The sequence below is a fragment of the Helobdella robusta genome (genome assembly GCF_000326865.2).
Source record: "Helobdella robusta unplaced genomic scaffold HELROscaffold_20, whole genome shotgun sequence".
Classification (NCBI taxonomy): domain Eukaryota; kingdom Metazoa; phylum Annelida; class Clitellata; order Rhynchobdellida; family Glossiphoniidae; genus Helobdella; species Helobdella robusta.
In genome coordinates, this window is record NW_008704084.1 from 1,258,438 (window position 1) to 1,273,289 (window position 14,852).

Here is a 14,852-nt window from a genome sequence, read left to right on the forward strand (position 1 = left end):
GTATAATATTGTATTCAAATTGTACAATTGTGTTATGTGTAGTTTCAAATTATTTTGAATTCTCTCGGAAAATTATATATATATATAAATATATATATATATATATATATATATGTATGTATATATATATGTATGTATATTTTACTTTTATCAACAAGTATTAAAAAATTTTCAATTTGATTTCACCGCGATATCGATGATGATGCTTTTGACCTGACTGATTAAAAAGCATCAATGAAAATTTTTAAAATAGGATGGAAATTTGTTATATTGGGATATTCGTATATAAAGCGAGCAAAAGTTTAATATAAAGGCGCTTATAAATCTACGCATATTGGCTCAGCTTGGCTTGGCTCGTCTTGAAATTGGATGTTAAGATAGGTGTGGTCTCAAACAATTTGGAATTCTCTCAGAAAAATTTGAACTGCGTGCGCACATATGTAGCATTGATTACTGCTGCTTTTATAATGAATTTATATATATATATATATGTGTGTGTGTGTGTGTGTGTGTGTGTGTGTGTGTGTGTGTGTGTGTGTGTGTGTGCATTAACTAGAATCCATGTATACAAATAATTAATAAGATTAAATGTTTATATGTTTATATAAAAAGCAATATAGCAGATTCAACCAGCCAACCAGAAAGTTTCGAAGGCGTTCGATCGTTGACGTCAATTTAGTACGGTTAGCATTGTTGTTAAGACTGTATAATAGTGTACTACATACATTAAAAAGGTTTTTTACTGATGTGAATGATTGAAATGATGCGAATGTATTGTTGAAACTAGTATAAATAGGAGCTGAGACAGCATGAAAACCAGATCAGGCATTCTGTCTCGCTTAAGGCTTGAAGCGGTCTGCCTGATCTAATTTATTTATTTTTTATTTTATTATATAGAGTTATATGGATTTATATAGAGTTGCGTTGCTATATATGTTTGTCTGTGGCTTGTATGTTTGTATTTTTTTAATTTTAGATGGGTTCTTTAGCGGTTGCTCATACATACATACATACATACATTATGTTTGTTTTTTGTGGTAGTATGTTATGTTCTGTTTTGCTCCTTTTTCTCTTTCTTCATGAGTCTTGAGTTAAGTTAATGAAACATAGGTAGGTGAGATTAAAAATTAATTTATTATATAGGTAGGCTAGGGCATAAGGTAATTTAGTTACATCGGTAGGTTAGGGACATCTATTCTTTTACTCTTACTTGGTGGTGTGTATTTTGTTTTGTGTTTTTTTTTGTTTTTTTTTTACACTATACCTTCAAAGTACACGGTGGTTTCTGGTTTTAGTGGAATTTTTATTGATTGAATTTGGCAGTTTGAATGGTTATATATAGTTTGCGCGGTTATATAGAGTTATATAGAGTTATTTAGAGCATAAATCCTATATAGATACCTTTTTTGAGGTTCTTTCCTTTGCCGACCGATCGGCTTCTTTGCGTTATTCTATTTTCATTTAAATTAATTAAATAAATAAGATTTTTCCATTTATTTAGGTTCATTTAGGTTCATTCAGGTTCATTCATTCAGGTTGAAGCTTCCAGAGGAGTTCATCGTGGAAGATCAGAATGGTTGTGATGCCAGGCTACGTTCGTTCATTCAGTGGCAAAGAATGCACGCCTGGCTGTGGTTCGTTTTACGTTTTTTTTGCGGTTCCTTTTTTTGCCAGTTGGCTGGCTTTTCTGGCTGGCGGGTTTCACTGCGGCTCGTTTCTCTATTTTCATTTAAATTAATTAAATAAATAAGATTTTTTCATTTTATTCATTTCATTCAGGCTATGGCTTCCATAGGAGTTCATCATGGAAGATATCAGGCCACGTTCGTTCATTCAGTGGCAAAGAACACACGCCTGGCTGGGATACGTTTTATTCCTAGCTGGGATACGTTTAATTCTTTTTTCTCTGTAATTTAACATTAAGTAAGAATGCATACACGCACACATACACACACACAATTACATTAAGTAGCTATATAGGTAGGTTAGGCATAATTTTAATTGTAGGTAGAATATATAGGAAGCATCCAACACTAATGTAGTTGAATAGGTGGGCGCGTAAGTTTATCGCTTCTATTTTTTCTTGCACCCACATTACACTCATCAGCGTATTACACACACACAAATACATACATATACACATACGTTAGTATTTGAGCGTAATTTTATTTTCATTACACATTCTAATTTATTATTACTAAGGTTGAGAGTAATTTAATTTCATAGGTTGTTAAGGGCAACAATGTAATTCTAGGAACAATCTTGTAATGTAAATTTAAACGCTGTGAGTGTATCGATAGGTAGGTTAATTATAAGTTTTATATTATTGTTATTATTATGTTGGAGCCCAAGGCATTACGTAGGTGGTGGGGTGGGTGCCGAAAGGCCAATGAATTGGGCTCTTGAGTTTTGTAATTTTAGGTAAGCTAAGGCCGTAATGTAATGAATAGGTAAGTTAAGGCTACGTTTTAGCACATACTCATTAATAGATTTAGGGTTTAAGTTTTATATTATTATTACTAAGTTGGAGCCCAAGGCATTACGTAGGTGGTGGGGTGGGTGCCAATTGGCCAATGAATTAGGCTCTTGAGTTTTGCAATTTTAGGTAAGCTAGGACTTAATTGTAATGAATAGGTAAGTTGAGGGTACGATAGCCGATAGACTCTGAATTTCGAAGTCTCTTGTCAGAGGTAAGCCTTGGTGGCCAGTGGTGAACCGGCAATGGTTTACTATCCGGACGGCAATGGTTTACTATCTGCACGGTAATGATTTACTATGCGGCACGACCATAGGCTACTACCCGCACGGCATCCGGACGGCAAATGGTTTACTATCCGCACGGCAATAGTCTACTATCCGCACGGCAATGGTTTACTATCCGGTGCCCTGGCTGTCGGTGAATCTCTGTGCAAGGAGGGAGAATGAAGGGGGACTTTCGACTATCGTACCATTAACAATTTAATATAGATTAGTTAAGGTAATTGAATAGGTAGATAAGATTATTTCTATTTAGCAATTTGAGATGCCGGCACCGCTAAGCTTTCTGATGAGAATTTTCTCTTTCTCCATTCCACGGGCTGTGTTTCAGCAACAATCTCGAGAAGGACTGGCACCAGTTTTGGAGGACAACGTAGGAACCGGAAAGCATTCAGCATTCTGTCTTTGTTGAATGGACGACGGTAAGTTTTTTTTACATTTTAATCTCTTCATTATTTTCAAATATTATTTATTTGCCATTATTTCCATTTTATAATTTTTTGCTTCTAAGATTCTAACATTCATTTACTACTACGCTAATAAAAAAATTGTCTACAGAATGATGAGAGGTGGGCAGTGGTGGGAGTCAGCACGTTTCAGATGGTGGTCTCATGATGATTTACGCATGATGATGTGATGTAGGAAGAATCAGCGCGTTGGCTGTTCGACTGACACTCAGAAGTTCGGATGAAATCTTGTGTGCCGATCTGAATGTGGTGGTCGGTGCAATGGATTGAAGTAACGACGATTTTTGAAGTAAGGTTTAGTTTCGTTTTTTTTATTTTTCTCATTCATTCATTTTTTCCCTCAATCTTTCAAATTATTCTTCCATTAATTGACGTTAATTCATTCTATTCATTCATTCTTTTAACTGATTATTTAATCATTCAGTTCATCATTTATTCGTTCGTTCCTTTGTTCCTTAATTTACTACTAAGCTAATAAAAATAACTTTTTACAGAATGATGAGAGGTTGGCTGTGGTGGGCGTCAGAACGTTTCACATGGTCTCATGATGACCGTTCCGATGACAATTTGAAGAAAACAACGACGATTTTTGAAGTATGGTTTAGTTTTTTTTAATTTTTCTCATTCATTTTATCACTATCTTTCAAATTATTCCTCCACTAATTGATTCATTCTATTCATTCTTTAAATCAATTCGTTATTGGTTGATTAATTAATTATTCATTCATTCAACCAATCATTCAATCATTCAGTTAATCATTTATTCGTTCGTTCTTTTGTTCCTTGATTATTTACCAACACGCTAATAAAAAAAAAACTTGTCTACAGAATGATGAGAGGTGGGCTGGGGTGGGCGTCAGCATGTTTCAGATGGTGGTCTCATGATGATCGTTCCGATGACAATTTGAAGATAATATTAAAGAAAATTTGTTCTTGTCCCATCGTACCATTGAAAGTACTCGAATTTGTCATCTCAATAAGATAAGTTGCCTTTTTTCCAATGGCTTGTTTTTTACTTTAAAGAATTTTTTTTTCAATTTAGTGTTTTTCAGTATCCGGTCAAATTCTTTCTATCGAATGCGTGTCAGATGATGGTCGGTGCAATGGAGGTTCGTCCGTAGTGAGTGAAGAAGTTTTTGGAGAGTACACGCCCGCACATTTACACACACACATCAATAAAACACACACATACACAACATCCATTCATTCGGTGTCGTTGTTGTTATGTTTTTCTTCAACTTTCTATTTTCTTTACCAGACTTAATTTAATTCGTAGGTAAGTTAGGGACTGAGATGAGTTGAACAATCGTAGGTAGGCTAGGGCTTAACATTAGTTAAAAAGTTTCAAGTAAAATAAAAACGCTGAAATATGTAAAATAAAATACCTAAAACATGTAAAATTCCAAAAACGTAGAAAAACATATTTATAGGTAGGTGAGTTGAGTTAATGATTATAAGTAAGCTAGGGCCCTGAGAGTAATTTAATTGTAGGTAGGTGACTGACTACTATTCTTGCGACTTTTTACTATTTTTTTGTGATGTGTTTGTTTTCGCTTCACAGCCCCACACCAACAAAACAAACTACATTTTATTCTCGTCGTCGCCTTAAATTTTACCTTTTTGAACAATGTTTTTAATGTCTATTTATTTATTTAATTATTTATTAAATGTTGACTGGTTTCTAGTTTTTTTTAATAATTATTGGTTATATAATTTTTGGATATTTCTTGATTTAATAAAAGCAACTATTATGTTTTTCTTTTTTTACTAATATCTCGAAATTGTTTGTAGATCTGTACAGTTAAGTGTTTGTTCGAGTTTGAACAAGCCTTGCAAATATGGTTCATTGATTGGTCGATTGGTTGATTGATTGGTTGATTGATTGTTGATCTCATAGTATTGTATATATGAAAAAAAATCCAATTAAGCCAACATACGGCTTTACTTGGCCACTGTATTTTACCAGACAAAAGCAATTTCTTTATTTATATTGACAAAAATAATTGTGAAATGAATATATTGACTTATTTAAAGCATTATATGTAAAAAAAAAATCACCATGACACTGTTGTATGAGACCCAGTAAGCCACTGCAGTAAGCCCCTGCGTTGTTCAATTACTATGTCTCACGCATTCCTGAACCACCCTCTGATGTCAAGGTAATATCATATGCGGACGACTTCTCCGTCTACACGACCGGCCCGGATGTGGATATTCTGACACAGCGACTCAACAACTATCTCCCTCTCATGATAAACTTCTTCTCTCTCCGCGACCTGGAAATATCCACTTCTAAATCTTCTATAACTCTGTTCACACCTCACACAGCGCAATACCACCATCATCCCCAAGTAAAGGTAAACGGGCAGGTTTTACCGCTAGAACATAACCCGAAAATTCTTGGCCTCACTTTCGACCCGATGCTGACTTTCACTCAACACCATAAATTGTCAACATCCAAGGCCACAAAACGGAATAATGTTCTAAAAGCTATTAGCGGCACCACCTATGGCCAAGATAAAAAAGACCCTCTTACAGGTCTACAAAGCCATAGGCAGATCAACAAAGGAATATGCCTGCCCGGCCTGGTCGTCTCTCTCTCTTCGGAATCCAATCAATGCCGTCTTCAACGCGCTCAGAATGCTACACTGAGAATCGTCACTGGCTGTCATAAAATCGCATCCGAGAAGCATCTACTGTCCGAGTGTCAGTTGCTGTCGATAAAACAGCATACAGATCTACTGTCAAAACAATTCATCACAAAATGTTTCGACCCCCAACATCCATGCCATAGATTGTTGTCAGCCGAACTTTCCCCTCGTGTGATGAAAAACACTCTGATGTCAAAATGGGGAGCCACAGTCAGATCCATCTTACACACTAATTCGGATAGTGCAAGTATCAATATGGCTATTCGGTATTTACATGGCATGGCTGCCAAGGCCGCTGCGGAGGCGTACCACGCGCCAATCCTGCTTAACGGATGGCCCCCTCCACAACCACAAATAGACAACTCAGAGGAATCTCTGCCTCGGGCAATAAGAAGAACTCTGGCCCAACTCCGTTCTGGCCACAGTATCATCTTAGGCAGTTTCAGGGAAATTATTGATGGCGGTACAGGTAATATGTGTCCTCACTGTCACACGCACGCAGACGACGTGGCTCATCTCTTCTCCTGTCCTGCCAATCCTACGAATCTCAAGACAATAGAACTGTGGCAAAACCCAACCGCGGTTGCTGATTGGCTCAGGCTTCGTCTGTCCAATGGATAGGTGGTCGTGGAGGGGCAACAACAACAACAACTGCAGTAAGCCAACGTATGATTTCAGCAACCATAATTTCTATGAGCACCAGCAGAATGTAAAATATTCATTGAATATAATGAAGATAGTTGTTCAAATAACAATTTTGATCTATTTAGGCCGTTTATTTCATGAGCAAACAAATTTTTAACATGATCGAATAGTGTAAAAAAGGGTGACTTTAGTTCAATCCTACTAAGCCAACCTTCGGATTCAGTAAAAAGCCACCGAATTTCACAGGACCAAAAGTATAATTTTTATATTCAAATTAACAACAATAATTTAATAATACATAATTTTATTTAATAAAATCATAATTTTATTTAATAAAATTAAAGAGAATTACTACAATGTTTTGAGCATATTAAGTCAAGTAAATATTTCATATAGCTTGCTCGTTAAAATCCATGCAATTTCGTAAGCCAATAATCCAAGCATGTCAAATAGCCCGAGTCTTGACTCGAACGATAATAAATCACCCTCCAAATCTCTTCCGGAAGTAAGCTCCATGTTCGACCGTTAAAAGTGAGCAAAGGCCGTTATATTTATTTTAGTTGTGTTCTGACCAGGATAAATTACTTTGAAGGTGCATTTTTAAAAATTTATTTGAATCTGTTCTTTGTATCAGAGTGTTATTTAGCCTAATTTGTAGATCCGGAATCAAATTAGTTACTATTTTAGGTCCCATTATGATGTAAGAGCATTTGGATGCATTTACTAATAATTTATTGAGAGTGAACCAATTTCCAAATTTATGCAGTCTCAAGTTGGCTCAAGTTTAATGGCTTTTCAAATTGAAGAAAGAAAGCTTTTATATCACTGATCGGTGGGCGGTAAATGGCAATCAATTCAATACATTTTAGATTTATATTTTAATTACCGTTATTACTGATTTTCGTGTAGGTGTACTCATGTAAAATAAAAACATTTCCTGTTTTGCGAACTATTTATGAAACTTTGCATCAAAAGCTGTTGAACTAACGACTGAAATTTTGTGTAAAACCTATTTTGTTGTTGTGAAAAACTGTGGCGAAAAGTGATACCAACACAAATATGAACATGAAAGACACACTCACGCGTAAACAACCACTTATGAATGTACATTTACGCACACACACACACACACACACGTACACATTTCCAACAAATATGCACATTCACACAGTCACACGCATATTTGTGTACACAAACAGCCACACACCACACACATACACACATAAACAACTATACAAACACACACATACACCTAAACCACGCAATCACACACACGCATGCGTATACAAAGACAGACAACTGACAAGAGAAAGAACGTATTGATCGCCCGCTACGAGTTTCATCATTCGCTTGAAAACGCAAGCAAGTCAAACCATTGAAAGAGGAAATGAAACTATAGAAGAGCATTGGAAGGATGCGGAAGAGAATTTTTATTCATCCTGATGACTTTAAGATGAAATCTTCTTCGTGAAATTGTTAGTTTTTACGGATCCGTTATTTTAGTTAGGAAACAATGGCAAGAATTGCATTTAGAAATAAATTTTATAAGGCCGAACTAACATAAAACTCAAGATTTAATGAATATTACAATTAAAAAGTCATTAAACCAGTGACAACCATTTTCGTTGACGATTTTTCTTTCAGCTTCCTAAATTATTTCACACAGCCGCCCCAACAAAATATTACATCAATTGATCAATTGAACGTAAAAAACAAATACAAACGTTTATATTTATAGAACAAACACAACCAAACTCACAGATGTCTTCTTGCCTAAGTTCAGTTGCACCACATCTCCCAGTTTGATTGAATTGTGGTTGAAATATATCCAATTTCATCATTAAACGACGATTCATTTCTTCATTCATGCTGTAATCTTCGCCACTGCGATGCAAGAAGTCCACCTCAGCGCGATGCAAGAAGTTTTAACGCAAAACTTCTTTGCAGACATTTTTATTCATAATTTATATTTATTGCTTGCGTACTAAAATTTTTTCACGCTCATTCTCACAGAGTGAATTTATACCAATCGTAGTTTGTGGACATTTGCGATTGTTTCATATTTATTTAATGATTTCAACAATAGTTATTTTTCGTACCTCCTCACTAAGAGTAGTACTTGCATTTGCATCTACAGCGAACTTGTCAACATTACATAAATATCGAATGGGATGTGCATATCTTTGTCTGAAAATTGATTTAATCTAGTGTACTTTGTTACGATATGCCCATTTTCAAAAATATCCACCATGCCAGTTTCGAAAAAACTTCCACGTTTCACTTAGAGATTTTTTGTTGCTTGCACTGAAAAACTGACTGCGACTGCCTTCAACTCAGAACCAACCTTCATTCATTCATTCATTGTTTGCAGTTTAAATTATTTACCACACGTTTCAAAACATTTAATGAGTATGCAAACTTCGGCCTCTCAATATTTCATTCTAAATATAATTTTTTTTTTTGTTAAAAATTTGCAAAAACTAAATGAAGCGAAATAGTTTTAAAACTTTCGAACAATTATTTTCTAATCGCCAGGGAGCGAATGTTTGTCGATGTACCCTACTTGTTCTCGTTGTTCTCGCGGAGGCAAACATTCGTTCGTCGATGAAGTTTTGAACTGTTCTTATTCATGTGCAGTTTTAAAAATGTTTGTATAACTGTTTAACATATAAATATTAACATTAAATTATTAATGTATTCAAATAAATAAAAATATATCAAAGAACCATCCATCCACCCGTCCGTCAGTCCATCCATCCGTCCGTCCGTCCGTCCTTCCATCCATCTATTTATCCATCTATCCATCCATCCATCCATCCATACATCCATCCATCGTCCAAAGTTAAACGAAGGATGTCCAAAGAAGTTGGTGGCATCCTATCGCCTAATCGAGGACGATCGCCAGTCGCAAATTTCTGAATAATAATTTTAAACGAAATAAAATAACACGTCTGTGTACATGCATATAGATACATACATAGATGTAAGGGCATACATTATATATAAATGTATATATATACATGTATACATATAAACACATACATGGTGTATGCATAACTACACTTATATAAAGGTATACATATATATATTTACTTATACATATATGTTGGTAATAGACCATAATTTTTACAATATTCTATAAATTCTACCGAATGTTTGGCGTTAATATGTTTGTAGTTCGTTTTTTCGATTTTTCTCACTAAAGTTTTTTGGTGAACGTTTAGTTTATTAAAATTCAAAATGAACTTATTTTTCGAATTCATGCTGCAAATAAGGCCATATTTCGATTCTGAATGAATCATCATCAGTGCTTATTGCTGTATATATTTATATTTATATATACATATATAACACAAAAATAGAGTTGGCGGTACAAATATATTGCATGGACTGAATGAACATACTCCCGTGTTGGTAAGTAGGGAGGATATTGATACTACACCACATGACATTCGCTTACTTGGACCTATGTGGATATATGATCAGTGCTAGTATGGCGATGGTGATGTGACGATGAAGATGATGTTGTGATGATGATGGGGATGATGTGATGATTAGGATGATGATGTGATTGGGATGGCAGTCATGACATTCTCTAAAGTATGCATCCAAAACGCGAAGGAGGAATGATCCTGTTACACTTAAAAACGAATTCTGTAAATTATTTCAACAAGATCTGAAACGTTTGTTATTAAAAATAATACTTTAAATGGTGTGATTTAATATAAAATGAATCAATGTAAAAACAAAAATTGAACTAAACTCTCTCCTCAAACATCAACTAAATGCCAGACAATCTAGCGTTAACACTGAACATCACACATTCTCCAGTTGAGGATACACTATCCATCGAGGAGGAATGCATGAAGGACAGGCACTGGTATGCCTTCCTCTGCTCCAGCATCGTTGCCTTCCTCACCGGGTTGGCCATCGTTTTGTTCGGCCGAGTTGTCTTTTGGTGTTTCTGCAAGGATGCAGCTGCTGAGGGTATCGAGAGTCCCGCCAAAAATAAAAAAAGTAACGGCAACGAGCCGGACGTTCAAATTGGATGGGCCACTGAGGCCAAGGACTGGGCGGGAGAACTTATTTCTGGACAGACGACAACTGGGAGAATTCTGGTAAGAATATTTTCATGTTCACGATTTTTTATTTAACTAATCGATGATTAAATTGAAAATTTTATAGTTTGCATTTTTTAAAGCATATTTGTTTAAACTTAGAAATCATATGTTAAATTTATATTGAGTAATAATTTTTGGCGCAGTTGTTTGATGCTTACTGCGTTAAACATCTAAAACAAAGTATTTCGTATTGTATCTATCTAAGATTTGTAGGCGCTTCTTGTGAGCAACCTTAAAAGACACTCGTAATTCTGGGTTTTTGAAAAACTTGTGTATAAATTTCATCACGACTAACCCTGATGTTACTCTTCAGATTTGACCGTCATTCCAAATCCTTGCAGAATCAATCAATCGATGTTCAACAGCGCTCCTCAATGAATTTTGCAAACAGGTGGGTCTTGAGATCCGCTCTGAAATTCGCTAAGTGATGGAGAAGTAGTAGTCAGAGAAGGAGATAGAGAGTTCCAGAGAAAAGGACCAGAAAAAGCAAAAGCAGATTTAACACGTGTTAGGAAGAAGTGAGAACAAGAAGACGATCATAAACCGGGACGTTTACTTTCAATTAATATATCTGATAATTACTTAAGAAATAATTTAGACTGAGACTTGTACATTAATATGCAAATTCTCAATTATTCTTAGCTTAATACAAACCAGGTGAGATAATTTTATTCCATGCATAGTTGAGTTGCGCAGTTGCTGCAAACAAGACTACAAGCAAATGTTTTTGCTCAAACAAATGTCAAATAACGTCTTATAGCTCTGATTCGGTGTAGATGATAAACACACTTCTGGCAAAGCAAATTTGCTCTAATCTTCATCTATTATTGAAAACTGAATTAAAATGAGGTCAAAATTTCCTGCTTATTTTGATAAATTTTTTTCATTACAATTTTTTTTTATTTTTTAACTTCTATTTTATTTTTTTTTCATTTTTGTTATAATAAACTTTTTACCGATCACCACCTGCCACGCACAGGTCGTATTGGTCTTCCTGCTGAGTATCGCCTCCCTCATCATCTACTTCATCGATTCCTCGTAAGCATTTACAAATTTTTTATTTTTTAAAATTTTTTCATTTCAACGTTTCCTGAATGACTATCGCGAATGATTAATGGCAGTCGAATTGTTTCGTTAATTTATTTATGGAGTATAATAATTCTCCATTTGCCTGTGCCAAAATGATTAGACGGTAGCTGATGTTGATTATGCCGTCTAGGAATACAAAAATTATAAATGCTTGGGCTGGTTTTGTTATTAGTTTAATAGCCTTACACGCTCTGTCGTCTTCATAAAGTTCCTAAAATGATAAAAGAGAGCTTTATTTGCTGCAAACTAACCACAACCTCACAACAACACAGCAACATGAAATTGATCCAACGATAATAATAAATGCGATACATAAAGCACACACACGTAGGCTTAATAAATCGACAAATGTACACACACAGTAACAGGTTTTATTTTATTACACAGGTTATGCGTATACTTAATAGGTATCATCGTCACATACACTGTGTGCTGTACTGTGTACGTGCACATGCATATACGCTTCATCATATCATCACAACATGTTTGATTGCTTTTCATGGTTCGCGATAGTGATGATGATGATGCATGCATGCGTTTTTATGTTAAAATCTAATGCATCTCCCAATTTCGCTACACTGAGTTTATACACATTATTAAATATAAATAAATAGAAATCGCATTCCTATTTGAAACGTACAACATTCAACGAAATAAAAAATTTAACTAACTTAAATAATTTTTAATAACTTAAATAATTTTTAATAACTTGATTTATTTTTTGTTTTCACTACGTAGTCCCATTCCGACAAACTTTATACACCATTGCAGAATGTTTTATTGACCGTTAACGTTTTGAATTACCAATATTATAACCAATAAAATTATTATTATTATTGTTGCTGATGATATTATTATTATTATTACATTTTTTACCACGGAAAATTTTCATCATAAACCGATTCAAAACGTACGTTCAAGTATTTACCTGTTGTGTCGTTCAGTAATGATTGCATAGTAACTGTGTGTGTGTGCGTGTGTGTGTGCATGTGTGTGTCCATGGCGCGCGTGTGTGTATGTGTGTTATTTGTTTGCACGTATGCGTGTATACTTGTATGTTTATGTGTATTGATGAGTTGTGTATTTGTGTGTTTATGGGTGTAAGTTGTGTGTACGTGAGTGTTTTATATGTATTGTATGTGTGTGTCCATATATGTTTGTGTATGTATGTGAGAGAGTTGTGTGTAAATATGTAATGTATGTATATATGTGTGTTTGTGTGTGTGTTTCGTTTTTTTTATAACTGACGAAATTTCCTTTTTCATTAAATAAAACTGTTTTTATATAAAATTTTAAAAATAAAATACTTAAATATTAAATTGCTTAAAATGTAAAAGTAATATTAATGCCATTGGATTAGGAAGAATCAATAACCTACAACCTAGCTGATGATTCGTGGCAAACATCGGTGATGATGACAATGTAACCAGTTAATTGATCAGTTAAAAAAAATTTGAAACCACAAACTACACTCGTATATACGTCAAATATTTATAATATTCTAGTAGTAAAAATCGTAAATGAAAAAAAAACTATTGTCTCTTCTCAATCCACACCACACATACGTATATAATAATTTTCATCATAACGTCAGCGGTTCAGATGCTATGGGTTTCTTTTCTTGCTTCATCAAGTTTATGTCCTAATTCGGAAAATAATTCCATACGGAGCCACAAAGAACAAAAACGCCCACAACCTCCACAACTACCACAACCAGCAGTCACGTGAGGCTTATTAATTAGATGCTTATCAACATCAATTTACTTTCTTTATCAAGGATGCCCGCAAAAATGCGACCGTTGTGTGAATACAGCGTGTCGCGAGTAATGTTTGTTTGTTTGTTTGTTAGACTTGTTGTTCTTTTTGTTGTTGGTTGTTTGTTTGTGTAGTTTATTGTTGTTGGTTGGTTTGTGTGACCGTTGTGTGAATACAGCGTGTTGCGAGTAATGTTTGTTTGTTAAACTTGTTGTTCTTTTTGTTGTTGGTTGTTTGTTTGTTTGTGTAGTTTGTTGTTGTTGGTTGGTTTGTGTGGTTTGTTGCTGTTGTTGGTTAGTTTGTGTGGTTTGTTGCTGTTGTTGGTTGGTTTGTGTGGTTTGTTGCTGTTGTTATTGGTTGTTTGTTTTTTGTGTGTGGTTTGTTGATGTGGTTGGATGGTTGTTTCTTTCTGAGGTTTGTTGTTGTTATTGATTATTTTGTTGTTGTGGTTGGTGGTTGTTTTGGATTGCGGTTTGTTACTGATTATTTATCGATTGTTGCTGTTGTTTTGTTGTTGTTTGCTGGTCGTTAGTTGTATTCTGTTGCAGTTAGTATTGGTTCTCCGTCTCCTCCAATGAAACCCAGTCAGCACTAAAATGTCGAGAGCGTATCATTATTAACCACATTATTAGTTATTGTTGCTTCTCTGTTTCGACTCCAGTACTTCTGTCTTATGGGCTTTGTTTTTTCCATCAACATCTTATCCTGTCTGGTTTTTCTCACTTTATTCATTGCCATTGGGTCATTCTCTGTCAACTTGAACCATGGTCCACGCCCGACCATCTCCGATTTTTTTAAAATTTGAACAGTAAGTACCTCAATGTATTTCATCGACAAAATAAAATTTTTATAAAAAAATTTCAATTATTTTTCAAGTTATGAAGATTTTTGTGACAGCATCCTCAAATTTTTGAGCGATTTTTTTCAAAACTTGTACCTACGTAGAACGCTATATCTCTTGAACTAGCCAACATATCTTGATGAAATTTTTTGTGCATATCAGTGAAACAATGTAATAACAAAAAAAATAAATGTTATTGTCTCGAATCAAAGGATATTTTGAACAAAAAATCTAGAAAAAAATGAATTTTTTGAAAATTTCACCGATTTCAAAACAGCGTAGCTCAAAATCTATCGCAAAATAAATAAATATTTTTTGTTATTTTAGAAGTACCTTATAGTCACAAATAAATCACAAAATTTCGTTAAAATCTGTATTGAATTTTTTGAGCTATCGGAGCTCAAAATGTCAAAAAAATGAAAAACTTCTTTTGTTTGGCGCCATTTTTAACTATGAAGAACCAAACGTTTTTTAATTTTTAAAATTTGTTTATATAGTGCTTTTATAGCTTAACAACATATCAAAA

General features: G+C 34.5%; 1 protein-coding gene across 1 annotated transcript; it reads left to right on the plus strand.

Moving 5' to 3' along the window:
• Positions 1 to 10,305: 10,305 nt before the first annotated feature.
• Positions 10,306 to 11,683, plus strand: HELRODRAFT_171247 (hypothetical protein; the record flags this gene model as incomplete). The annotated part of the gene is made up of 2 exons (XM_009017984.1): positions 10,306 to 10,638; positions 11,621 to 11,683. The coding sequence occupies 2 exons, from the start codon at positions 10,306 to 10,308 to the stop codon at positions 11,681 to 11,683; spliced, it is 396 nt and encodes a 131-aa protein (XP_009016232.1).
• Between the last annotated feature and the right edge of the window lie 3,169 nt (positions 11,684 to 14,852).